This window comes from Mus pahari, chromosome 8, assembly GCF_900095145.1.
Source record: "Mus pahari chromosome 8, PAHARI_EIJ_v1.1, whole genome shotgun sequence".
NCBI lineage: Eukaryota > Metazoa > Chordata > Mammalia > Rodentia > Muridae > Mus > Mus pahari.
The window spans coordinates 51200010-51224686 of NC_034597.1; the positions used below are offsets into that span (position 1 = coordinate 51200010).

Below are 24677 nucleotides of genomic sequence, written 5' to 3' on the forward strand. Positions count from 1 at the left end.
GGTCCGGAGTTCAAATCCCAGCAACCACATGGTGGCTCACAACCATCTGTAACAAGATCTGACGCCCTCTTCTGGAGTGTCTGAAGACAGCTACAGTATTTACATATAATAAATAAATAAATCTTTAAAAAAAAATTGTACATTAAAAATCCTGATTTTAAAATCTCAAAAAAAGAGAATCTAACTCAAATCGTCTTAAAAACCTATCACCATGCTAGCAAGACTCAGTGTAAAGGCATTTGCCACCCAGTGATAAAAACCACACAACTTGAATTCCACCACTAGAACCCACATAGAGAGAAGCCAACTCCACAAAATTGCCCTCTGACCACCACATGCCTACCTCATACCACATCTCAAATGCACACATGTGCAGTTCACACACACACACACACACACAAATAATAATTTTTAAAATACTTTTTATTCACGTTACATCCTGATCCCTGCCCCCTCACACAGTCCCTCCCTCACCCCCTCCCTTTTTCCTCTGAGAGAGTGAAGGTCCCCTAGGGTATCCTCCAACCCTGGTACATCTTAACGGTACAGGAGACAACTTCTGGAAAAGAACACCAATGGCTCAGACTTTAAGATCAACTACTGACAAATGGAACCTCATGAAACTGAAAAGCTTCTGTAAGGCAAAGGACTGTGTCAATCATTTTTAATTAAGCGCTAAAGACACATGCCATGTCAAGACTAGGCTTCAGGTGTTCACACATCATTGTTAAGGCCTCAGCAATCTATCAAACTTCCATGGGTCACCCTGGAATAGCATTTATTTTCTATTATTCCTTGCCCCTATGACCAAGTCTTATCTCTCAAGTTGCAAAGCATATTTACTGGAAAAAGGAACAATGCAAATTGTACATCCTTTATCCACCCTATGAATTGAGATCATGGCTTGCCACATTAGACATGAGGAATGTTCAATAAATCTTTGTAGGTTTGAATAAGAACTCAATAGATAAAGATATTGTTGGTACTTCTTGGCAAAGCTGAATGTGATAAGCAGGGTTACCAATGTGCTTCTACTGTTATCAGCAAGCTCAATGCTCCCTGAAGCCGTCCAGGGCATCTAAGTCCATCATCCACATCTCTTATCCTGGTACTTGCTAGCTGATTTGTCTATCACCTAAGAGAGGAGGCTGAAGGTCTCCCAGTGAGTCTGGTCCATTGGCCTGCCTCACCGAGAATATCGAGGCTGTCTGAGCTGACATCTGGTGCTCAGACCATTTTCCTATTTCCTCGACTAATTAATATTTATTAAGTCCAGATTTAATATTTTAAGGGGAACATATGAGAAAAAAGTACAATTTCAAATCAGTAAAATCACAGTTCTGCTTTAATCTCATAAAGCCTCAATTTCTACTTTATTTTCTTTGCAACAAAAATGTTGGATTTTCCAAATGGAATTGCATGAAATGTAAAAGCATAGGAAGCCGTCAGCGGAGTGAAGAGGCAGCTACAGAATTGGAGAGAGTCTTTTGCCAGCTAAACATCCAATGTGTGTGTGTGTGTGTGTGTGTGTGTGTGTGTGTGTGAAGGGACAGTGTTATAAACAAGCACATAAAGAGTTTCAAAATTAAATACAAAAAAAAAAAAAAACAAATTACCCAATCAATAAATTGAGCTCATAAATTGAATAGATAGTCTTCAAAGAAAGAACTACAAGTGACCAATAGATATTCGGGGAAAAAAAAAAAACTACAGTCATATTACCATATATATACTGCTGGGTATACAGCCAGAGGATGCTGAGACAACACTGAGAGAGCTGTTTGTGTATCTGTGTTTATTTTGAACAACTGGGAAGTATAGCCAGCCTAGATGTTCATCAGCAAACAAAGAGATTTAAAAGCTGTGGGACATAACACGTAATAAAATTCTATTTAGTTGAAAAGAGAAATGAAATTGTGAAAACATATGAGGGAAATTGATGAAACTGGAAATCAATGTGTTAACAAGATAAGCCAGACTTAAAAGACAATAAGGAACCTAGATTCCTGGGAGCATGTGTGCACGCGATTGTACAAGTGTGAGTGCTTGTGTTGGGTTGCACACACGTACTGTGTGGTGTGTGTGTGTGTGTGTGTGTGTGTGTGTGTGTGTGTGTGTGTGTGTAGGGTGACATAAAAATAGAATAGGGTCTTAGGAAGTGAGGAAGAAGTTGGGACTAAGGGAATAATGGACTGTGTGATATGTGGAAGCGGAAGTGGGGGGTGAATTGTGGTAGGAAACAAACCAGCAAAGGAACGTGGGCAGGCCGTAAGAGGGTGGAGCAAAGGAACGTGGGAGGGCCATGAGGGGGCATAGCAAAGCATAATGATAAATATGTGTGAAAATGTCATGAACAAACCAACTTTTTTGTATGCTAACCAAGGGAGTAGATTAAAACAAATAATTAAGAAAGCAGATCATCAGTTTGGAGAAGGGAAGCCAAGACTTCCAGCTCCGCGTCCCAGGTCTCGCTAACTGCCACTATCTTACCAACCTGCCACATCATTGTCTGCGGCGAGGTCCTTATCGATCTCGATCTCCCCGAATGAACAAGCAGCGAGTCTTGTGGCTGCTGATCCCCCACTGTGGCTGCAGAATGATCGTCACATCACAGAGCTCGGTCTGAGACCCCTGATTTACAGTATTGGATTTCCCTTAGCCTTGGCAAATCGAATTTCCTTCAGACAGGCAGAGACAGCATTTTTAGGCACTTTTGCGGGCCCGCTGCCCTCCTACCCAGCCCAGGCCAAACGCCTGCTCCTCGAACATACTTCTGCTCTCCCTCCAAAGAATTATCTCCAATTTTTCACTGAGACAAGGTCCTTCCTTCCTCCACTCTGTCCTCCTCCTTCCTCTCTCTCCTTCTTCCCTTCTCTCCTTACTTTGCTAAATAAGAAAAATAACACAAGCCCCCCCCCACAACAAAACAAAAACAAAAACAAAACAACAACAACAAAAACAATGTAGGCCATGAACTACATGAAAGCAGTGTTATGGTTTCACCCTTGAAACCCATGGGTGTCCCCAAATGGTCCATGTGTTAAAGACTTGGGCCACTACCCGGAAGTGATAGCATCATAGGACGTCCCCATTACAGACCTGCTTTTGGCCAGGAGAGAGGGATTTCTCATCTTTTTTTTTTTTGTCCTGGCCGTGAAGACCATATTTGCTTGGCTATGCCCCTTCACAATGGGACCCCTCTGACCACAGCTGCATTTTTCCAAAACTGTGCTCCCCCCCAAAGAATTTTTCTCCTTATAACCTGTTTGTCTCATATATTTTGATGCAGGGGTAGAAAGCCAGACATAATTAATAAACAGAAAAAGCTTCAACCAACATATAGAAATACATTTAAAGGTAAAGAATAAAAACACCTATCTTTAAACTTCTTGAGTATTTACTTACAAGAACTCTTAAAATTACAAAGATTACCACGTGGGTTTAAGGAAGGATGCTTTGTTATTTCTGCAGTTCTCTATTTTGGGGGGCGGTTGTGTTGAGCTCAGACTTGCCTGCTGTCAGCTACCATATCAGGTAGAACAGCGGTTCCTCAGACTGCTTCTCCTGAGAAAGTCCATGTTACAAGCAGCATTCGACTCCATTTTGAGTTCAATCCCAGAGGCAGGATGACTCTGCCGGTAACCGGTGGCATCTGTCGGGTAGCCATAGGGACTGGCTGGTAACTTCTACACTCTCAAACTGCCATCCCCCAAACATGCATCAGGTAGTGCAGTCTGTCGAGCCAAGTCGGCAGTTTGTAAAGGACTCAATTCTGCTGGTTAAAAGATGCACCAAACCCAACAGAAAAGAACTCCAGAGGACTACCCTGGCCACAGCAATAGGATTTGCTATGATGGGATTCATTGGCTTCTTCGTGAAACTGATCCACATCCCTATTAATAGCATTACTGTGGGTGGCTGAGTCCTTTCTGACCACGGGACAAGTGAACCCATGAGGGGGTGATGGGCTCACAAAGTAAAAACCATTGCCTGGATGCTTCGTGGGTTTTGTTTCTTTCCTCCTTCCGACGAGGTTTTCTATTTCTAAATTTAAATAATTTCAAAATAAACACTTTTTCCATAAAAAGAAGAAGGACCCCTAACACTATCACGGCTACACCTCCTGCTGATCTGTCATTTGACCACTTGGTGAGTCTGTCAAGGCACCACTAGGCAGAGCACTCCGGTCTAACTGTCTCAGAGGCTTCCAATCAGCTTGGTCTCCATTGTTGACATGGACTATCTGAATGCTATCATTATGTCTGGTCACCCTTCACCGCTACAGTCTGCACAGGCCCATACTTCATCGCTGCAACTAAGTTTAGCACCAAGGATCAAGTCAACCCCTGCTCTGGCTTGTCTCTGCAGTCATCCTTCTTCCAGCTGCCTAGCAGCAGATTTCTCATCTTAGTCCTTCACAGTATTCTATGCAGCCCCATAAGCTTCTGCTGCCTCTCTCAGGCTCCTTGAAGCTCACTAGTGTTTGGCTATAGCTTCTTTAACCCCCTGTAGCCACTCTGTAATATAAGACAAAAAGATAGATATACAGATAGATAATTGATGGATGATAGGTTATAGATAGATGATAGTGATGGATAGATAATAATTGACAGATGATGGATATATAGACTAGATATACAGACAGATAGACACATACATACATACATACATACATACATACATACATAAGTACATAGATACATAGATATGTTAGATGATAGAAATAACAGATGATAAATAGATGATAGGTAGATAGATATGATAGATGATAGATAAATTGATTGGTTGATTGATTGATTGATTGGTTTACCATTTAATATATAATGTGTTTCAACAGTTAATCCTAGTAGTTAAGATGGGGAAAATAACCTATATTTGCCTTAGCTGGTATGAAGGATAGCTTGTAAAGTTATTGATATTCAATAAATTCTGACATTTGTGGAAAGACACAAATGTATCCATTTACGTTTCTGATGTACCACATTCATAATAGAGGCCTTGAGTTGGTGAGGTGCTGTGCTATTGACGCCCCTTTTAGAGACCAGCAGGCATATGAGCAGTGGTCCTGTGGTTGCCCCAGAAATGCCAACTGCCACTGAGCATGGACTTTGCTAAGGAAACACCACTAACAGCTCACCTGGAACCTACAACCACATACCCACTTCAACCCTGCAGCTCGAATGTATTTGTGCTATTTGGAGCCTTGCTAATGCATGTCATTTGAGGCTTGTGGCTGTTACACTGCCCTGGAAATCGTCAACTGCTTTCTAGGCAGTGTCCTCAACATTTTCTCTGATTATGGTAGTGCCCTTGGTGCCAAGCACAGAACGATTCTCTTTGCTTTGCACTCAGGGGTTGGGACCATCAACATCCCTGTGACTTGAGAGAGACAGACTGAATCCTGTGTTGACAGGACTAGACAGCGAGGCAGAAAATCACTTAGTAACATGTGGAAATTAAGGGGGAAAATGTGACTCCATTGCACTTCTAAGAAACCTGGTGGTCTTGTCTTCCATCTTTAGCAAGTAGAAGACGGGAGTGGTTGGATTCCAGAACACACCCAAAAACAGGTTTGCTGAAGGGCCAGTGTGGATGGCAATCAAGTCAGCTTGCTTCCACAACCATTCTGGTGGGAGCGACATGGGAGTTGTTTAACAAGATTTCTGTTTGATCACTGATCCTAAGTTTAGCAAAACACCATAATCATGTAGAAAAGATTCTATTCCTCAGAAAGAGGCAGACTACCCTGTACCCTCAATGTTCTGTAATGCTGTTGTGTAGACTGGACTGTTTCCAAGGTGCTGATTCCATCCAGGGTTCAAACGGCCCAGAGAGGCAAGAAGACCATAGCTACAGATGCAATGAGGGAGAGGGTCCAGTCTCTGTGCCCCTCGAATAGTATTCTGGAATGTTCCCACACCATCTTAGCAACCATTGCCACAGTAAATGACTTTACGATGGTAAGCAGCACTAAGTCTGAGGCAGTGGTAAATGTTAGGGATGCTGTCTTGCTTAAGGTGCCCAAGAAGTCAGTGCTGGAGGTATTATCTGCCACTTGGTACAGATGGGAGACAGTAAGGCTGACAGAAGCAGGTAACTCCCTCGAGGAGACTCAGGAGGTAAGCTCTCAGGGCCATCTGGATAGTATAAATGCCAGAATTCAAAATCAACTTCCACCAAAGCTAAACATTTCTGTTCACATTGCAGGACGCACACGTTCCAGAAAAAGGAAGGGAAGACTAAAAGATACACCTCATATGGCTGACAAACCCCATAAGGCACTGGGTAAGACCTGTACATCCGTGTATCGGCCTGTAAAAATGGGTAAGCTGTTTTCTTTTGGTGGGGCTCCCTTCTGTTCACAAGATAATGCATTGTGAACTTGATGCAAGGCCAAGGGAAGCAACAATGAGCAGTGGGCTCAGGAAACAAGCCTTGACCATACCAGTGTGACCAGTGTGTACCAGCCTGACCAGTGTGTACCAGCATGACCAGTGTGTACCAGCCTGACCAGTGTGTACCAGCATGACCAGTGTGTACCAGCCTGACCAGTGTATACCAGCCTGACCAGTGTGTACCAGCATGACCAGTGTGTACCAGCCTGACCAGTGTATACCAGCGTGACCAGTGTGTACCAGCCTGACCAGTATGAACCAGCCTGACCAGTGTATACCAGCGTGACCAGTGTGTACCAGCATGACCAGTGTATACCAGCCTGACCAGTGTGTACCAGCCTGACCAGTGTGTACCAGCCTGACCAGTGTGAACCAGCCTGACCAGTGTGAACCAGCCTGACCAGTGTATACCAGCCTGACCAGTGTGTACCAGCCTGACCAGTGTGTACCAGCCTGACCAGTGTGTACTAGCCTGACCAGTGTATACCAGCCTGACCAATGTATACCAGCCTGACCGGTGTGTACCAGCCTGACCAGTGCATACTAGCCTGACTACTGCATACCAGCCTCATGAGTGTATACCAGCTTCACCAGTGTACCTCAAGGGTGATGTGGCCTGTGCTCACTAATGAGACTACATGGTCTCTGCAGCTTTTCTCTGCACCTTCCAGGGACCCTGGACTTCAAGAGGAAAATGGAGTTCTAGAATCATAGATAATTACTATGTGTGAAATAATCATAAAACTCAAATATCAAAGTGGTTAGAAGAGACCCTCTCGTGACTGTAGTTCAGTCTTCTCCAGGACAGGATCCAGGCACTAATATTCAACATGATCCTAGGCTGGTATGAAAAAAAAAAAAAGATTTAAAAAGCAAAAACAACAACTGAGACCAACTTTTGGAAGAAAATACAATAGATCAGGGTAACTAGAGAGGAAGGCTGAAGAGTGACTTACTGAGATAGCAAGCCAACCAAGTAATGTGTCAAAAACAGATGGGGATGGGGAAAGCAAAGAGGAAACTCAAGAACTCTGGGAGAAGCTGGTATGCACTGGTCGGGTTGGTATACACTTGTCAGACTGGTACACACTGGTGAGGCTGGTACACACTGGTCAGGCAGGAACCTACCATGGAAAGCTACAGGAGGGTAGGGGGGGTCTGTGGGAGGGTAGGGGTTCTGAGGGGGAGTAGGGGGTCTGAGGGAGGGTAGGGGTTCTGAGGGGGAGTAGGAGGTCTGAGGGAGGGTAGGGGTTCTGAGGGGGAGTAGGGGGTCTGTGGGAGGGTAGTGGACCTGTGTGAGGGTTGTGGACCTGTGGGAAGGTAGGAGGTCTGTGGCAGGGTAGAGGGTCTGAGGGGGAGTAGGAGGTCTGAGGGAGGGTAGGGGTTGTGAGGGGGAGTAGGGGGTCTGTGGGAGGGTAGGGGGTCTGTGGAAAGATAGGTCTGAGGGGGAGTAGGGGTCTGTGGGGGCTAGGGGGCCTGTGTGTGGGGCGTACGGGACCTGTGGGAGGGTAGGGAGTCTGAGAGAGAGTATGGAGTCTGTGGGAGAATACGAAGTCTGAGGGAGGGTAGGGGGTCTGAGGGGAGGAAAAACTTGAAGCTGTGAGATTTGAAAAGTTCTCCCTCAAAGACTAGGACAGAGAAGATTCTCAGGCCCGAAGGGAATTCTCAGCATTGAGCAGATGATAGGGAAAACATCTGCTGAGGTATTGGAACACGAAGAACAGCTCTCTCCCTAGAGACTACGCCAAACTGAAGATCAGCCTGACTTAAAAGGAAGGAGAATGAGAGGGCCACAGACTCCACTCAGCGAGCCCAGGGCAGATGATAACAGAGCCGACTCCCAAAGTGCTGAAGGAAAGGCGTTCAGAGCCTAAATCCCATAAGCAAAAGCTGAAACTTTAACTACATGAACATAAAAAGCATTTTCTATGACACACACACAAAGAAAATCAAACTCCAAGTTGGGGATTGGAGGTATATCCCAGTGAATAGAGCGTCTGCCTAGCAGGTCCCAACCTCAGAATTGCATAAACTATATACAATCTCAGCTCTATAACCCCAGGATTCAGGATGTGGAGATGAGAAAATAAAAGGTTCAAGGTTATCCTTGGCTATATAGTGAGTTTACAGTGAGTACAAAAAACAAACAAACAAACCCAGAAGCAGACCACTTACCACGCTCACACTCTCAGAATCCCTGAGGACCTGTTCATCAGGAAGAACACCACACAGGGAGACATGGCCAAGAGGCGGGGGGACTGCTAAAGAGAAAGTTAAGTCCTTTCTGGAATCAGTTCAGGTAACTTTGACCAGGAGAAGAGTGGGGAGTCAAAGAGGCAGAGACTAAAACACACCAAAATGTCTGTCTGATTTTTGTTGGGGGTTACTATGGATATGAAAGAAGATATATATTAGAAAACGTCCACTGATAGGAGCAGAAGTGTGTGTGTGTGTGTGTGTGTGTGTGTGTGTGTGTGTGTGTGTGTAGTGTAGTGTAGTGTAGTGTAAGTGTATGTGTATTTTTATCTGTGTCTATTTCTGTCTGTGTCTGTGTGTGCTGGGTGTGCATATGTTTGTGTGTGTGTGTGTGTGTGTGTGTGTGCATACAGTGTGCATGTGTGTGTGTCTGTATGTGTGTGACTATGTGTGTGCTGTGTATATGGAGTGTACATGTGTATGTCTGTATCTATGTGTATGTGTGTGTAGTGTGCATGTGTATCTTTCTGTTTGTGTTTCTGTGTGTGTCTGTGTGTGTGTTTGGGAGGCTTGGACGTATATGTGGGTATATGTCTGTGTGTGTGCCTGTCTGTATGTCTGTCTGTGCCTCTGTGTTTATGTGTCTGTCTGTCTATGTCTGTGTGTGTGTGTTTGTGTGTATTGTGCATGTGTGTGTCTGTGTGTGTGTGTATGTGAGCATGTGTGCAGGTTAGTGTTTGTTGTCAGCTTGATACAAGCTAAACTCACTTGAGAGTCTCAATGAGAAGTTTTCTCCATCAGTTGGCCTGGGGCGTCATTAGTCCTAGAGAGCTGAGTATTAAGCATATGTACATCTGTTCTCCGCTCTTGACTGGATATTATGTGATTTGCCACTTCAAGGTTTCTGCCTTGGCTTCCCCAAAATGACAGGCTGTGACTTGAAATTAACCATTTCCATCATCCATCTATAAGTTAAGTTAAGTTTAATCTGTTAAGTCTTTAATCTGTTAAGTTGCAGATTAAACGAACAGAATACTGAAGCATGCCTTTTGAGTGGCTGAAATCCCGAATGGTAACAATGCCGAGCGTGAGGCTGTGGAGTGGCATGACCCCTCAACAAGAGCGCAAGATGGTGCAGACCCTTTGCAAAGGCAACCGACAGTCCCTGATAAAATAAAACACTCTCACCACATGGCCCAGCAAGTTTCTGTGATTTGCCCAAAAAGAGTTGAAAACATATGTCCACACAGAAATACGAGCCTAAGTCCCGAGAGCAGCTTTCCTCCTAACTCTGCTGGCTTTGCATGTTTCCACTGCTGTGCTAAACACTAACAGCAAGCAACTCGGGGGAAGAAGGGAATTGTTTCAGTTACAGCTTGCAGTCCATCACTGAGGGAAGTCGAGGCAGGTTCTCAAGCAGGACCCATGAGGGAACACCGCTTACTGCCTTGCTCTCTGTGGCCTGCTTTCTCATATAAGCCAGGACCAACTGCCCAGGGTGGCACCTCCCATACTGGTCTGGACCCTCCCACACCAATCATTAATCAATTAATTAATGCCCCCACAGACAGTCAATCTTGTAGATGCAATTCTTCCGGTGACTTCCCTCTTCCCAGATGACCCGAGTTTATGTCAACTAGACAAAAACAAAAAACCAAACTTCTAACCAGAACATTCCACCAATCTGGACACAAGCAAGATGGCTCTCAGTGGACAAATGGAAAATATATAGACGATGAACTGTTCAGGAACAAAAGAAATAAATTACCAAGCCAGATAAAAAACAAAAAGGAGGACCCTTAAACACATCTAACAAAGTACAAGCAACCAGTCTGAGAAGCTAGTGACTGTATAACTCCCAGTGAGTAACATTTAATTCTCAGTGGCTCTGAGGGGTCAGGAAGAGGATGGGGACGAGTGAGTGACACACAGAGATCTGTTGAGCAGGGAAACTGTTTTAATACTGTTGTGGGAATACATGCCATCGTAGACATTTCTCACAGCGTAAAATGGCAAGTCTGACCTCATATAATGATACGACTATGCTGACATCATAGTGCTGATACCACAGTAATACACTTTGATGTCATCACACCCCCTCAGTTTATCATTGCTATCATCCCCCCAACCCCTGGCAAGGAGGCAGAGGGGATGGAGGACACCAGGAGAATAAAGCAGCAAGTACCAAGGTCTGCATGGGTCTGCACCAGATCCTCTGTTTATACGTTACACTATTAGGTTGGTGCTTGAGGGGGAATCTTAACAGTGGGAGCAGGTGTCCCTGACTCTTTTTCTTGCTCCCAGGACTCTTTCCTCCTGGTGGATTGCCTTGTCTTATTGTATCTTGTTTTGTTGTCTTTGGTTGTTGTCTCTTGGAGGCCTGTTCTTTTCTGGAGGGAAATCAGCGTGGGTTGGAGGTGGATCTAAGAGTGAATAGGGTAGAGCTGGGAAAAGTGGGGGGAGGGGAAACTGTGGTCGAGATGTATTGCATTAGAGAAGAATATATTTTCAATTAAAATTTTTTATATAAAGTTAGTCTAAATGAGAGACTTAGAACCATGGCGGGCTCCCCTTGCCTGTGTACAGTCTCACTCTATCATAGCTTAAGAGTCCCCATGGAAACCCTCACAGTACAGTTATCCCAGCTGTTCCTGATACGTGAGACTCCCAGATACTCAGTGCAAGCGCACTAACCACACACTACCCAACGTTATGTGTAGCATTGTTAACAACACATAGCCACACTGTGTTGCCTAGTTATTATTATAACAAAATATATGAATGCAATTTAAAAGTAATTCTTCAGGTCTCTGAGTCCTAAGCAGTTAAAGCATTTTCACATCATCCCTTGTAATAAAACCTATTTTTATCTTTTCCACTAGACTTGGGGTTGATAACAGCCCCAGGGTGTTTCCACACAGTATTGGTCCATTTTCGATTGCTCTATTGAAGTACCTGAACATGAGTAATTTTAATTTGAAAAAGGGTTTATTATTTAACTCACGGTTCTGAGGGTTCAGGGCCTCAAAGAGGCTCTGTTGAGGACCTCATGATGGATGGTATTACAATGGCAGATACACAGGTGAGGAAGAGAGTCACGTGGTATGAGGGCAAGTGAGAGAGGCTGCCAAGTGTCCAGCTTGTCCTTTATAATCACCTTCTCGGAGAACTAATTTAGAGGTCACACAAGAATGACTTCAATGTCCTCGATGACTTAAACATACCCTGCTAAGTCCCACATCACCACACTGAAAACCAGGCTTCCTACACAAGAACCTCTGGAGAACGACTCAAGCCATGGCCAAACCATAGCAAACACCATTTACTCAAGGGCCTTTCCCCTTTGGGATTTACTTCCCATGTTTCTGTTACACTTATAGTTGAGAAAGTAACATAGTATAAGAAGACGACATGCATGGAGAGGGGTGGGTGGGTTAAATCCTGTTTCTCTAAAAAGAAACCTAGCTCAACACTCATTAATAACTAGAAAAAAAGCTGCATCTGAGACGGATGCTGGTCTTGAAGACAATTGGTGACTGGAGGGTATTGCTGTCCTGTCTACATGGTACCACATGAAGTCATGAAGTCCCTTATCCCATGAATCCATAGCTTATCATATTCCACAGTCTCTACAAACCATGGCTGATAATATCAGACAATAGTCCAAGACTGAAGCAGTTTAATTTCACCAGAGACTGGGTTCAAAGAAATAGAATAGAATTTCTCAGTACTATGACCTAGTTCATTTTCAAAATTAATCTAGATTGTGCCCAAAGGGGGGTTCATACAAGGTAAGAAGATAAAATAGATAAAAGCCCTGGAAGGAACTCTGGAGGAATCTAAAACCATGAGCTCTGATGTCTTTGCTGGAAAGAAGCAGAGAAGCCTAGGCAAGGGTCAGGAACTCACCCTGCATGGCCTCTGCTTCCTACCTGGACCATTGTACAATAGAGTGTACACGGTTCCGAGGGGAATGGAGCAGAGATGTTTGAACTCATGAATCCATTGCAGCTACGGTTACCTGCATGATAGCAAGCCTACAAGACTAGTCAGGTTTCAGCAGGCAGCACTAACTGGACTCGGTCATTGTTTTTGTTTTGTTTTGCTTTGTTTTGTTTTGTTGGGTTTTTTTTTTTTAATGGAAGCAGAGGGCATGAGGTGGAAAGGGGAAAGTTGGGGAGTATCCAGGGAGAGGAAGAGGGACAATAGGAGTGGATGTGAATAATGTGAGACATGCACAGAATTGTCAAAGAGCAAGATAAATCTTGAACCTTGTCTGTAACAGGGCTGTCCAGCAGAAATACAACACGAGCTAAAACTGTTTTAAATTGTTCTAACACTTGATTTTTATTATATCTAATACATATATAATTGTGTGTGTGTGTGTGTGTGTGTGTGTGTATGTGTATGTGTGTGTGTGTGTGTGTGTATAGTCTCAGTATATAGCTAGCTCTGGCTGGTCTATGTAGACTGGACTGGATGGAACTCAGAGAGATCCATCCATACTGCTTCCTGAATGCTGGGATTAAAGATGTGGGCTACCACGCCCCACAAGTTTCCTTTGTCTACTGTCCTAGAAATTCAATGTGTATGTTACAGTACAGCCCAGCTATGTTCTGGCTCACCATCAGTCAACCACACATAGCTACTGGTCTCATGCTGCTTGGAAGACATTTACAAAGTCACCTTCATCTTTGACCACCTGTGACAGTGGTCTGTAAAGTATCGGTCACCACATACCTGACATCTTGTACTCACACGTGAAGTACAAGGCCAGTGAGATGGCTTCGCAGGCAAAGGTGACTGCTGACAAGCCTGGTGACCTAAGTTCAATCTCACACACAGGGTGGAGAGAGAACCTACTCCTGCAAATTGTGCACCTTTCACAGTGTCCCATGAACACACACACACACACACACACACACACACAGAGAGAGAGAGAGAGAGAGAGAGATGCCCCCATATACACTTTTCAAAATAAAACAGTAAGCAAATGAAATATAAACATCACTATCCTAGTTTGTTTCTCAGTTACTCTGACAAAGCACTGAGCAGAAGTAACTTGGGGATAAAGGGTTTATTTGATTTATACATCCTAATTACAGTCCATCACGGAGAGCAGTCGGGGCAGAACAGAAGCAGAGGCAGGAACTATGGAGGGGAGCTGATTGCTGGCTTGTTCTCTATGACCTGCTCAGATTCCTGGCTTGCTCACTTGATCGTTGCTCACTGCTTGCTTTTTACTATGTGTGTTTATGGGTGTTTTGACTGCAGATACATCTGTTCAGTGTGTGCACGCAGTGCCTGAAGATACCAGAGGTGCTCATCAGAACCCGAGTTACAGACTGCTGTGAGTTGCCCTGTGGATGCTGGGAATCAAACCTGGGTCCTCCAGTAGAGCATCCAGTGCTCTTAACTGCTGAGCCAAGGCTCCAGTTCCTCAGCTTGTCTTCTTATACAGCCCAGGACCACCTGCCCAGGCATGGCACTGCCCAGAGTGGGCTGGGCCCTCACGCCTCAAACATTAATCAAGAAAATGTCCCACAGATTGGCTTTACAGACCAAATTGGTAGACGCAGTTCTTTAATCAAAGTTCCCCCTTCCATATACATCTAGGTTTATACCAAGTTGACAAAGCTAACAGCACAGCCACTTCTCATGAGAAAGAAAAGCTCCTCCCCTGCCCTCTCACCCCACTGGCTCTACCACTAAAGCAAACAGCCATAAACATAAAGATGATAAAGCCAACAGGCAATGTTTGCCCTTATGCATTTGCCAAGACATGGCCTAGCTCGGCACTTCATTTACAGTCTCCATTCATCCCGTGTTTGCACCTTGTCCAGTTTATTCTCGGTGGGAGATTCTACCCCCTGATCTGCCCATATGGTTGGGTTCCCTTCGAGAATCTCTACCCAAACTCTTCAACCAGAGAATGAAACCCTGGAAGAGTTAAACAGAGTTGAAGAAATATATTTCCAAGGAACTACAGAGTAATAAGGAAGACAAACTTTCAGCCTAGATAAACTTAGGTTGTGTTCCAGTAGGAAAGAACAGCGCAGTAATTTGGGGCAGCCCAGTACAAGCTGGGGCATGGCACAAATGGCCATGTCATAAACGCTAAGCAAGCGGCTCCTCTCAAAGCCCCACAGCTGGGCAGCTCCCCTGGGACTCTAAGGAAGGGACTATCATTTAGCTTGTTACAGATACAGTAACAACTACTGTGGCGTTTAAAGGGAAAAGTTCCATAGCTTTGAAAACCAAGAAATGCATGCTTTGTGCATTAGGATGAAGTAATAAGGAAACTGAAAGAAGTCTTAAATGGGGATAATGTTTCTGTGGCTAACCTAAAAATAGCTGCCAGAAGGCCTAATCCCTCACTAACTGGATAACAGCAGACCAGACACGGGTGTACCCTTTGAATACGAATGAACTGCTCCTTGCCATTAAGGTACCAAGACTTGAAAACAGCAACTGTCTTGAACATGGTATCTGTGATGAGACGCTGCACAGCAAAAGTGCTCACTCCAAGAAGTCATTTGCCTCCCCAGATTTCCACACTTGCAATCTCAGTGATGTGCTTGGACCATTTTACAATAATCCTGGGATCCCTCTGCTCCTGGCTGATGCCATGTCTCTGGAGATGAAGGGGAAGCTGTGCACAGATGTTCCTTGGGAATGTCTGAAATGAATGTGTGCTTGTTACCCGACACACTATAACTCAAACACAGGGAAACTACTACCAAATGCAAAAATCTCCGAATCACAATGAATGAAGATTTTTAGATCACATTTTTAGGGTGAAATATGATGTATCCTTTTTTTTTTTTTCTAGCAGGTTAGACACAATCCTTCAGGGCAAGGGGCCCAGGAATAGAACTAGGACATAGGCAGGTTTGTGGTGGTAAGATAGCGTCACAAACCGGCCACCACACAGCACATCTGTGTACTTTAGTTGTTTTGATTTGGTTGTTGACACAAGTTCTCATTAATTGCCCACATTGGCCCAAACTGGGCTCAAGAGATGCATATGCCTCACCCTTCCAAAGAGGCTGGGACATGAGTACAAGCCACATCTGCCTGCACTCTCACAGATGCATGTGCCTGAGAGGGACATAACTGTCCCTACCTCCGTGCTGCTCAGTGCCACGAGGCAGATTATGCTTTGTGTCTGCCCTTGACAATTATATGGGGAAACTGCCAGGTCATAAATGTGAGCTCACTTTTATTTTTAGCCTTTCTTGGTGGTTGTTAACATTCTTCCCTGAGCACTTTTATTGGCGCAAAAGGATGTAAGTAACATCTTGTCTCGGTGTGCTATCGACTGGAGGTTATATTTAGTGAATGTGAAGAGCCCCAGGGATAAGGGGGTGAGACCCACCATCTGAAGGTTCTGGGGGAATGGCTTTAATGTAATCCATTTGTCTAGCTGGCACCTCCATCAGATGAAGATGTAAGATAAAGCATCCATTGTAAAAGTGAAATCAATTATTAAACAACTAAAGCCATCAAATTAGGGGCAGACTGGCCACCTGCAGGCACAAGACAAGATGCCTTTCAAAGGAGAGAACTGCCAGACACTTGAGAATTGACATGTACAGTGTGTGTGAGGTGACAACTGTCAGACATTAAAGAGTGGACAGTGTAGGATCAGGGTAACTGGTGAGTGTGACTTTCTGCATCATGTACACTTAGACATGTCTCTATATAGCCATATCCTGGGTAACACTGTCTAACTTGCTCATGCATCTGGAAATTAATGCATGCTACTCGAGTCACACACACACACACACACACACACACACACACACCACTGACACAAGCTCTTGGTGGGGGCGTGGGAGGAGATAAAGTCTTTCTTTACATCCTCATCTATAATGTAAGTAAAGAAATGGTCTGTAAGGAACCAAATGACAAGGTCAAAGTTTGAGTCCATTTCTCTCTAAACCTACAGTCTGGAGTTTCACCCTGAAACACATATTGTCTCCAAGAACTTCCAAACATAATCCAGACCTTCAGAGCAATTACAAAATTACCCAGGACAGAGGTGGGTAAAGTCTGTGTGTGGAGTGCCCTGGATAGTGCAGAAAATAGAAGCAGAAGATGAGACTCATATCTGCCTTATTTCCTACCAAGGAAGAGGGAACCATCTAGAATGAGAGAATGAACCCATCCTGTTCAGATCAGATATGATCCAGAACTGCGCCAGCACTGTGGGCCTCAGTTGGTTCTCCTAGAAATTAACAGGCTGCTCTGAAATAGTTTGCTGTGAAGTGAAGGGATTAAACCACCTTGTGCCATTTTCCCGCTCCTACATTCTAGTTTCTGAGCTGCTAGGATCCTTCTTATTTTAGCCATCCTCACCCCCTTCCTTTAAAACTCAGGCCAGGTAGTTAGGTTCACACAGGAGCCCGTTGAAAAATCAAAACCAAAAAGAGCCCCTTACTGACCAGAAGAGGACAAGGGAGACAGGTAGGGAGTTAGTCTGTTGCTGCTATGTTTTCAAATGCTAAATACTGTATCAGAAGATCTGGTTGTCCCAAAGCCAGGGCCAGCCAGTGAATTCTGTAGTTTACCAGCTTTAGTTGTATAAACCTTGCCCCTCCCCAAGTTATCCCTGATTGGTTAATAAAGATGCCTACAGTCTGGGCTAGGCAGGAGGGAGGGAGGCAGAGCAAAATTTCTTAGGCTTGGGGTCATAGAAAGAGAAGAAGAAGAAAGCCACCGTGGGGTAGGTAGGTGGATCTCCAGTGCATGGCCATGGGGGCTGGCCCAATGGAGTGGGAGCGGCCCAAGTAAAACATAGTAAGTGATGTCTCAGAAATCACGTCCACAGGAAAGTAGACGCAATAGCGTAGAGGGTTGATATCTGCCCCGCTCTAGCGCATTTAAGATTGTAAATCTAAAGGTTTCTGTGTCTTTTATCTGGGAGCAATATGGTCTGAAATGGGGTTAAAAACCCCTAAAAGGTATTTAAAGACAGCAAGAGGGGTACAGCAACCTGCAGAATAACAATCACAATGGAGATGGAAGGGTTGGGTAAAAATGTTGGAACAACCCTGCAAGAGCATTTTCAGTAGGACTTGGAGCCATGCAGGTCCCATATTTAATCTTATTAAAGGTGTCAGCACTATGCTTGCTGCCCGCCTGCTCGCTATTGCCAATCTTTTATGACACCATATTCAGAAACTCAATGAGAGGGAAGACTTCTTCCCTAGAGAGCATGGATGATGCAGTCCCCAGAGAACAGTTCCCCCTTCCTTTCCATCCTCGCTCCCCACTGCCACTGCCTGCACACCTGTACACACTCCCTGCCGCACCTCCCTGTTCACCTGTGTCCTTTGCCTGTGCATGTAGGCCCCAGGCTGGGTACAAGCTGAGAGCTACCAACAGCAAGTGTGCTTTGTGCTTATCCCTAGTCATTGGGCTCTATCCAGAGGACACCTGTCCTGATCAGTACCCCATCTCCAGATCCCTGAAGTGTCTGGCACACAGAAGGTGGCCGTTGTATATCCAGGCACTCAAGCTACATACAGCCTGTCACAGCCAACTGGTCTTTGGGTCCCCATCACTTGGTTAAGTAAGAGATCACTGTGAAGAAGAACTGAGAAAAGTACAACAGGGCACCCTGAGTAAAATGGGAGCTTAAAGCGCTCTCGCCCAAAATAATGACCCCGGTGGAACTGCTTTACTAAACAGCTAGTTTGGCTGTTTGGTGCCTGATCTCGAAGGACTGTTAGCCATCAGACCTGCTAGTTTGCAGAAAAATGAGAATCAGCGGGAGTCCTTGAAGATCACATCACTAATATTGTATGGGAGGACACAATCGTCAGGCCTTTTACCCAGATCTCCGCTCGACCTCTCACCCATCCATGACTTATGTGTTCTAAATAGACCTGCGTTGTCAAGTCTCACATTTTATCTTCCACACCCCATATATGTCTCTAAACTGCTCTGCTCTGAACCCTGCTCCCCACTGTGGCTCATGCCACAGACCAGTGAGAAGCCCCTGACTGGCTTATCCTTCCTGTTGCCGTTGGACTGCATAGTCAGTCTTCAAACAGTGCATCCTCCCTCTTACCTTCTATGGGTACCACTCCATTTGCTTCCCCCTCCATTAACTGCAAAGCGTAGCCTAAAAGGGTACCATGGACAGTCTGTTTCCAAACCCGGTCTTCTAATCCTCTCTTGCATTCCCACTAAAACATATCTCTCCCCACAGTTACACAATAGCAGCTCTTCCAAGGTCATGGGTGACCTCCACAGAAGAGTCAAGCATCAATGCCCAGATTCTTTCTGGAGCTTTTGGCGACATTCCTGACTCCCCACGCTGCTTCACATCCGGTTCCAATCCCTTTCTGTTGCCTCTAAGACCCTCCAATTTGAAAATAGTGAAGTGCTCAGGACACCTTCAAATTCCTCTGGTATTAGTTACATAATTTTTGGAACCCAGTGAGATGTCATGCACCTTGCGCAGAAATCAAGACCTGAAGCTTAACGACAGCAGAACATTAAAGCAGGCCTCTCCCAGGAGGAGGCCCTATGCACCTGCAGGAAGGGACCCACGGAGACATCCTCAGAAGCACCTGAAACTCAAGTCTCTGGCTGTCAACGCAGGCTCACAAGCTGATGTCTCTACGAAACATCCCTTCTAGGTTCTCCAGCAGGCACTTCAGATGCAACACGATCAAAGCTAAATCTCTCATTCTCCCATCCTCTCCAAAGAACCAACACTCTGCGCTCTCCCCATCCAAGGGTGTTTCTTCACAAAGCCTTGTACCCTTGGCACTGCTTTGGGAAGCACACACTTCCTTCCCTCTGGTGCCTGGGCTGTCCCTCTGATTGCTTGCTCCCTGATGACCCTGGGACTCCCCACCTCCTTGACTTGATATTTTGCCTGGTGACCTTTTCAGGAAAAGATTCTGCTCAAAACGAATGTTACGGTGTCCTGATATTGCCCACGTTTAACAAACACTAGTTAAACGACATTCTCCTCCCTCGTGTTGCTCAATGGTGGAAATGTAAAGGTCGTTTATTTTTATATGTCTGTTATCTCAAGACCGCCAAAACCATAAACTTGACAAGGGACTTGAGCTCTAAACCCTAACCCTAACCCTCTTCATCAAAGATCTACCCAGACTCCTTCCAAAGGGTCCTGAAATGCAAGACAGGCATCGTTTTTTTGGAAATCTCCTCTAGTTTTGCATTATCTAAGCTCTGGGTCACCTATCAAGTGCTGTAGCCACAGAGTATCGTGTGTGCTGGGGTCATGTTCCCTAAGTACATTACACAACAAAGGCATCTACGGTGAATGGCTGGAGAAGCTGTGTTTCAAGTCCCACTGAGGCCCCTGCCAGAGTTTGAACATGAATGCATCAGTATCTCTGCAGCTTCTGTATGCAATGAAACCCTGCGCTACTCTGTTCTTAGAGTAAGCCAGCGCACTTGGGCCCCAGGTAGTGAAAACATTATTAGTGACTGTTCTGCTTCGAGTGACGCAAGCAGCCAACCTGAGAGGCAAGAAGTTCCCTACAGTTGCCAAACTGTGCCCACAACAACTGGGAACAGAACAGAAAACTGCAGCTCCTGTCCTTTCCAGCATCAGCATCACCGGGTAAGGGCGCACAGGCAGGCACGCGCGCGCGTGCACCAACACGCAAACGCGCACGCGGACACACACACCACACACACACACACACACACACACACACACGAACACACACGGATACACGCATACACACAGACACATGCACACACGCATGCACAAGCGTGCCAGGGGGATGAGACTTCTCTCACGCTCGCCGCCCCTCGCCCCTTCGGCACGGTGGGAGGACTTTTGGCCGCGCGAGTGCAAGGTTGTCTGGCCAGGGGTCAGCAGGGCGTGGCGTCCGGAATCCCGCAGCTCCAAGCGCCCGGGGGAGGGGACAGGGCGAAGGGCGGAGCAGTGTCTCCCAGCCCCGGGCGCCGCCCCCGCCCCGGTGGCCCACCCTCCCCGCTCACCCACGGACGCGCCGATCCTCGCCCTCCGCGGTAACGACATCTTAAAAGCCTGGTCCAGGCCCGCGCCGTTCAGCATCGCGCGTGGCTGGGAGGCTGGGAGGCCAGAGGCGGGCGGTGGGGACTACGCGGGGGGCTGGACGCCAGCACCACTGCGCCAGGGCCATGGGCTAGCGGGCCGAAGGCTGAGCGAGCGTTGCGGGTCGCCCTAGCCAGTGCCCGCAGCCTCGAGGCTGCGCCGACCGCGCCTCCCGCACCTCCCGCACCGCAGCGGCCAATGCGGCGGCGCCCAGAACGCCACGGCGGCCTCGCTGGCCCGGCAGCGCGGGGGCGGGGACCCGCCCGAGGCTGCGCCGCCCGCCGGAGTCCTGGCAGGTGGCTCCCAAGACGCGGGCAGGGCTGTGGGGCTGGGTGCGGACTCCGGGAGGAGATGGGCGCATCTGGGCGGCTCTGGGCCCCAACCAGTCGCTACCTTATCTCCCTGACTGTCTCTTCTGCTGTGCAGCGGTGGGTCCTCCGACTTCCTTCCCTTTTTTTGTTAGCAGCTTGTGCTCTTTTGTATCCAGCCCGACGGGGTCTGCATGGGTCCTTTGTGCAATAAGAATTTCCAGGCTGAGACCTGAAATTCAGAGAAGTGCTGGGTCTGCAGCTCCTGTCCTCAACGGTGTGTCAGAGTCGGGAGACCTCCAGAACGCTCACCCACCACACACATCCACTCCCACGACACACGCAGTGCACCTTCTACATGCAAACAAATCCATTGAGAGGTAAGGGATGACTGGCCCAAGGTCATTCGGCTTGCTTTTGTTTGATTTCTCCCTTCACTTAATGTTTAAACTGAGTCCTTCTGAGCACAGTTCTATGGGGGGTAGTGAAGAAGCCAGCTAAATCTTTACTGTGTCTGACGAAATCTTGACTTTAGACTAAAAGCAGAAAAACAAACCAGCCAACCGGATTCTGATCTCACTCTTGTAGAAGGGATCATTACCTTTTCTTTTACATAAAGTGGGGCTTGGAGGGCTATGGAGTGATGGGCTGTAGGAGGTAAGAAGGCGGTTGGCTCAACACGACTCAGTAGCCGGTGGTGGTTCAAACTTCAGGAGTCTGACCACGAGTGGTGTATTTTAAGCGTATGTAGCACAGCCGAATTTGGTGAAAACTATTCTGGTGATGAACTCAATCCCGCGTGCACAACAAAGCATACATAAACCTCCTTAAGGAACAAAGTCAGCTAAATACGGATTGGACGTGACCATGTAAGTCCATAAAGATAGGTTCTATAGATTGAGAAAAATAAGTTTTTGATAAGAATCTCGGGAAGGGTCTGGTGCCAGGAAAGTCTCCAGCCATGCAAACAGAAAAAAAGGCCACCAGGCTAGGAACCACCGTCAGCCTTCTGGACCAGTGACAGGTATTAATTCTTTTCTTTGAAGGAACAACCCTGTGTGTTTAGCATCCCAGGCTCCCCAAGTGGGTATAAACACCTTCAAGCCTCCTACGATAAAGGTGGACTCTGGCCCTCGGGGTAAACATTGTTTCTGAGAAGAAATGACTCTCTAGCAGGAAGGTCCAAGAAGCAGGAAAGGTATCAAGGGTTGAGCAGAGTGAGCTTCAGGGCCAAACAACTCCTCAGTGAGTCTCCCAGGTTGCCGGGGTGGGGGTGGGGGGCTCTCAAAGCTGAGGTTGACCATTGCACTGAAGCTGTTGAAAACGTTCACTTATTGTTATATATGTTATATATGTTCTCATCATCCTTCCCCCAAACAGGAAACAATGACCATAACTCACTGAGAATAAAAAGAATAGACAGTGGTCGTTTGTAATTGTTCTCTGATTTCACGGAATCACAGCATAAGATGGGCTCATTGCTCCTGTCTTCGTAGGTTCCTTCCGGTAACCGAATTGTCCAACAGCTCTGGAGAAGTGTGATGACGGTAGCCTAGGAAGGAAAGAGTCTTATTGTGCTGGGGCAGCCTAAGCTCACTCCCAAGTGTAGCTCAAGATGACTTGAGACTGGTGGTAATCCTCCTGCCTCAGCCCTCCCAGTGTGGGGATTACAGGTGTGAGGTATCATGCAGGTTTGTGGGAGGAGCATTAAGGCAGTCAGTTCTCTTGCCGCATTCAGGATAGACTGTCAAGGGCAGTCGAGGAGTGTTGCACCTATCTCCATGGTAAATGCCCCTCATTGCCTTTGCAGAGTTGGAAAGATGAGATTGGCATTAGGCACAGAATGCAGACCTCAGTCCCACCATCAGGTAGCAAAAGGAAGAAAGAGCACACAAGACAAAAAAAAACAACAACAACAAACAAACAAAAAAAACAAAAAACAAAAACCGAGCAATGAGCAGTGTTTCTTAATCACAGCATTCAAAGGCAACATAAATCACACACAGGCTGTGCTGTCTTTGAGCAGAAACCCTTGTGTCCTTGCCAGAGGTAGTCTGGGCCTGAAGGATGGAAGATTTACCAATGGGGGGGGGGGGGAAGAAAGTCAGACGTAAAATCCAGAGCAATGGGAGAGTCTGTGAGACCTGTCTTCTCTCTACTTGGATGAAAGCAGAATTTTCATGGTAATTGCCTCAATTAATTGGCCATGGCTGCAGGTTTTTCCCAAGCCTGGAACAGAACCGTCCCTGGGGAGAGGAATGAGGCCTTGGGAGAGCCCGCATCACTGACTTTGATGAAGCCACCAGCTCTGGAACCATTTCTTTTCAAAATGTTTATGTGTGTGACTTTTTTATAAACACACATAATGCAACATTTAAAAAAAAAAGACTGGTGTGTGGAGAGCACATAAAATATAGAGACCACTAAATCTCAATCTAAACACCCCCAAACAGGCCTGTAACTAACCGATTCTCTCCCTTCCTCCAGCCCACACGCAGCTCCTTCCTCCCTCTGCCCCCGGTATTTACAGACTGACGCGCTAACAGCCACCTCTGACAGCTTGGGGGAAAGGGTCTTTGATAGGAGATCACTCTGTGCAAATCTCATTCTTGTCCAGATTCTTATTAAAGATTCTATGGATGCACTTTGATGGCCTGATTCCTGTTTGAATTCTCATTTTCTTTTCTTTCTGAGAGAGGGCAGTGTCCCCAACTGCACAGTAGTGAGTAGATGATATTTAGTAGGCTGCAACTCAAGGGTCATCGTGTAGGGATAATGTTTATATGCACTGGATGAAGATGTGTTTCTGCCCTTTCTTGCCTGCCTCAGGTACCTTCTGATTGGTTAAAATAAAAAGCCGACGGCCTATAGCAAAAGGCAGACTAGAAGGCAGATATCCAGCATAGTTAAGAACTCTGGGAAAGAGTCAGGCTTAAGATTCACCACTGAGACACAGAGGAGGTCAGACATGAGGACTGAGGAGAGGTAACCAGCCGGAACGTATGGCAGAACCTGATTAATATAAATGGGATAGCTGCGTTACAAGCTAGTTGGGAACAAGCCTAACTTAAGGAAGGCCTAGGCATTAATTAACAAAAAGAGCCTCTGTGTCATTATTCAGGAACGGAGCAGACATAGAAGGTCACGTACAGTTATGTCGTAGTCAAGGAGACTCTCCCATCACTTTATGCATCCGTTCACATTCATTTCTGGCATTGATAATGACCTGCAGCTAGGACCTCTCTACCCGGGCCTGTTGAGGCCTGGTGAGTAGGTTCCAAGAGCAGATACGTCAAGAGACAAGGTCACCCATCCTGGCCCGGCCTGGGAATGCATGCTGTACCACTTCTTACACTTCCTGGCTGTCCAAGCCGTCACAAGGGCCCAGTCATCACAAGCAGGGAGGGAGCAGAGTGAAAAGATTCTGAAGAGCATGAGAGTTGAAAACATGACTGCAGCCATTGCGGGAAATACAGTCTCACTGACCTGGCAATACGCACGTTTAGGTTTAATAAAATATTACTGGAAACGACACTGTAAGATCAGATACTCAGACAACTTATGGAAGATGTGTAAGTCCTCCACACTGAATATGTGGCGTGTAGGCTCCCGGGGAACACGCTAGAAGTATTTACCATGTAGTGGTGGCAATAAATAGAGAAATAGCTCATCGAAACAGAACAGAGAGTCTAGACATAGACCCAG

The 24677-nt window shown here is 46.2% G+C and overlaps 2 protein-coding genes across 3 annotated transcripts in view; one reads left to right on the forward strand and one right to left on the reverse strand.

The window, feature by feature from the left end:
- Atp8a2 (ATPase phospholipid transporting 8A2) overlaps positions 1 to 21271 on the reverse strand; it is a 514463-nt gene extending 493192 nt beyond the window's left edge. Inside the window, exon 1 of one of the 2 annotated variants that reach the window (XM_029541754.1) lies at positions 21058 to 21271. Coding sequence is in view for 1 of the 2 variants with exons in the window: in XM_021203245.2 (XP_021058904.1) it covers positions 20589 to 20664 (76 nt within the window). In the remaining variant the exon portion in view is untranslated. Of the gene's footprint in view, positions 1 to 20588; positions 20799 to 21057 lie in introns of those variants that run through there. The other variant, XM_021203245.2, reaches the window with a different exon arrangement.
- On the forward strand, positions 3716 to 3922 carry LOC110325321 (protein transport protein Sec61 subunit gamma-like). Its single transcript, XM_021203246.1, has one exon. The coding sequence runs from the start codon at positions 3716 to 3718 to the stop codon at positions 3920 to 3922; it is 207 nt and encodes a 68-aa protein (XP_021058905.1).
- Positions 21272 to 24677: the final 3406 nt, after the last annotated feature.

Bases quoted from the DNA above. Each gene is read 5' to 3' on its own strand.
- LOC110325321 (XM_021203246.1), top strand. From the start codon at position 3,716: ATGCATCAGGTAGTGCAGTCTGTCGAGCCAAGTCGGCAGTTTGTAAAG.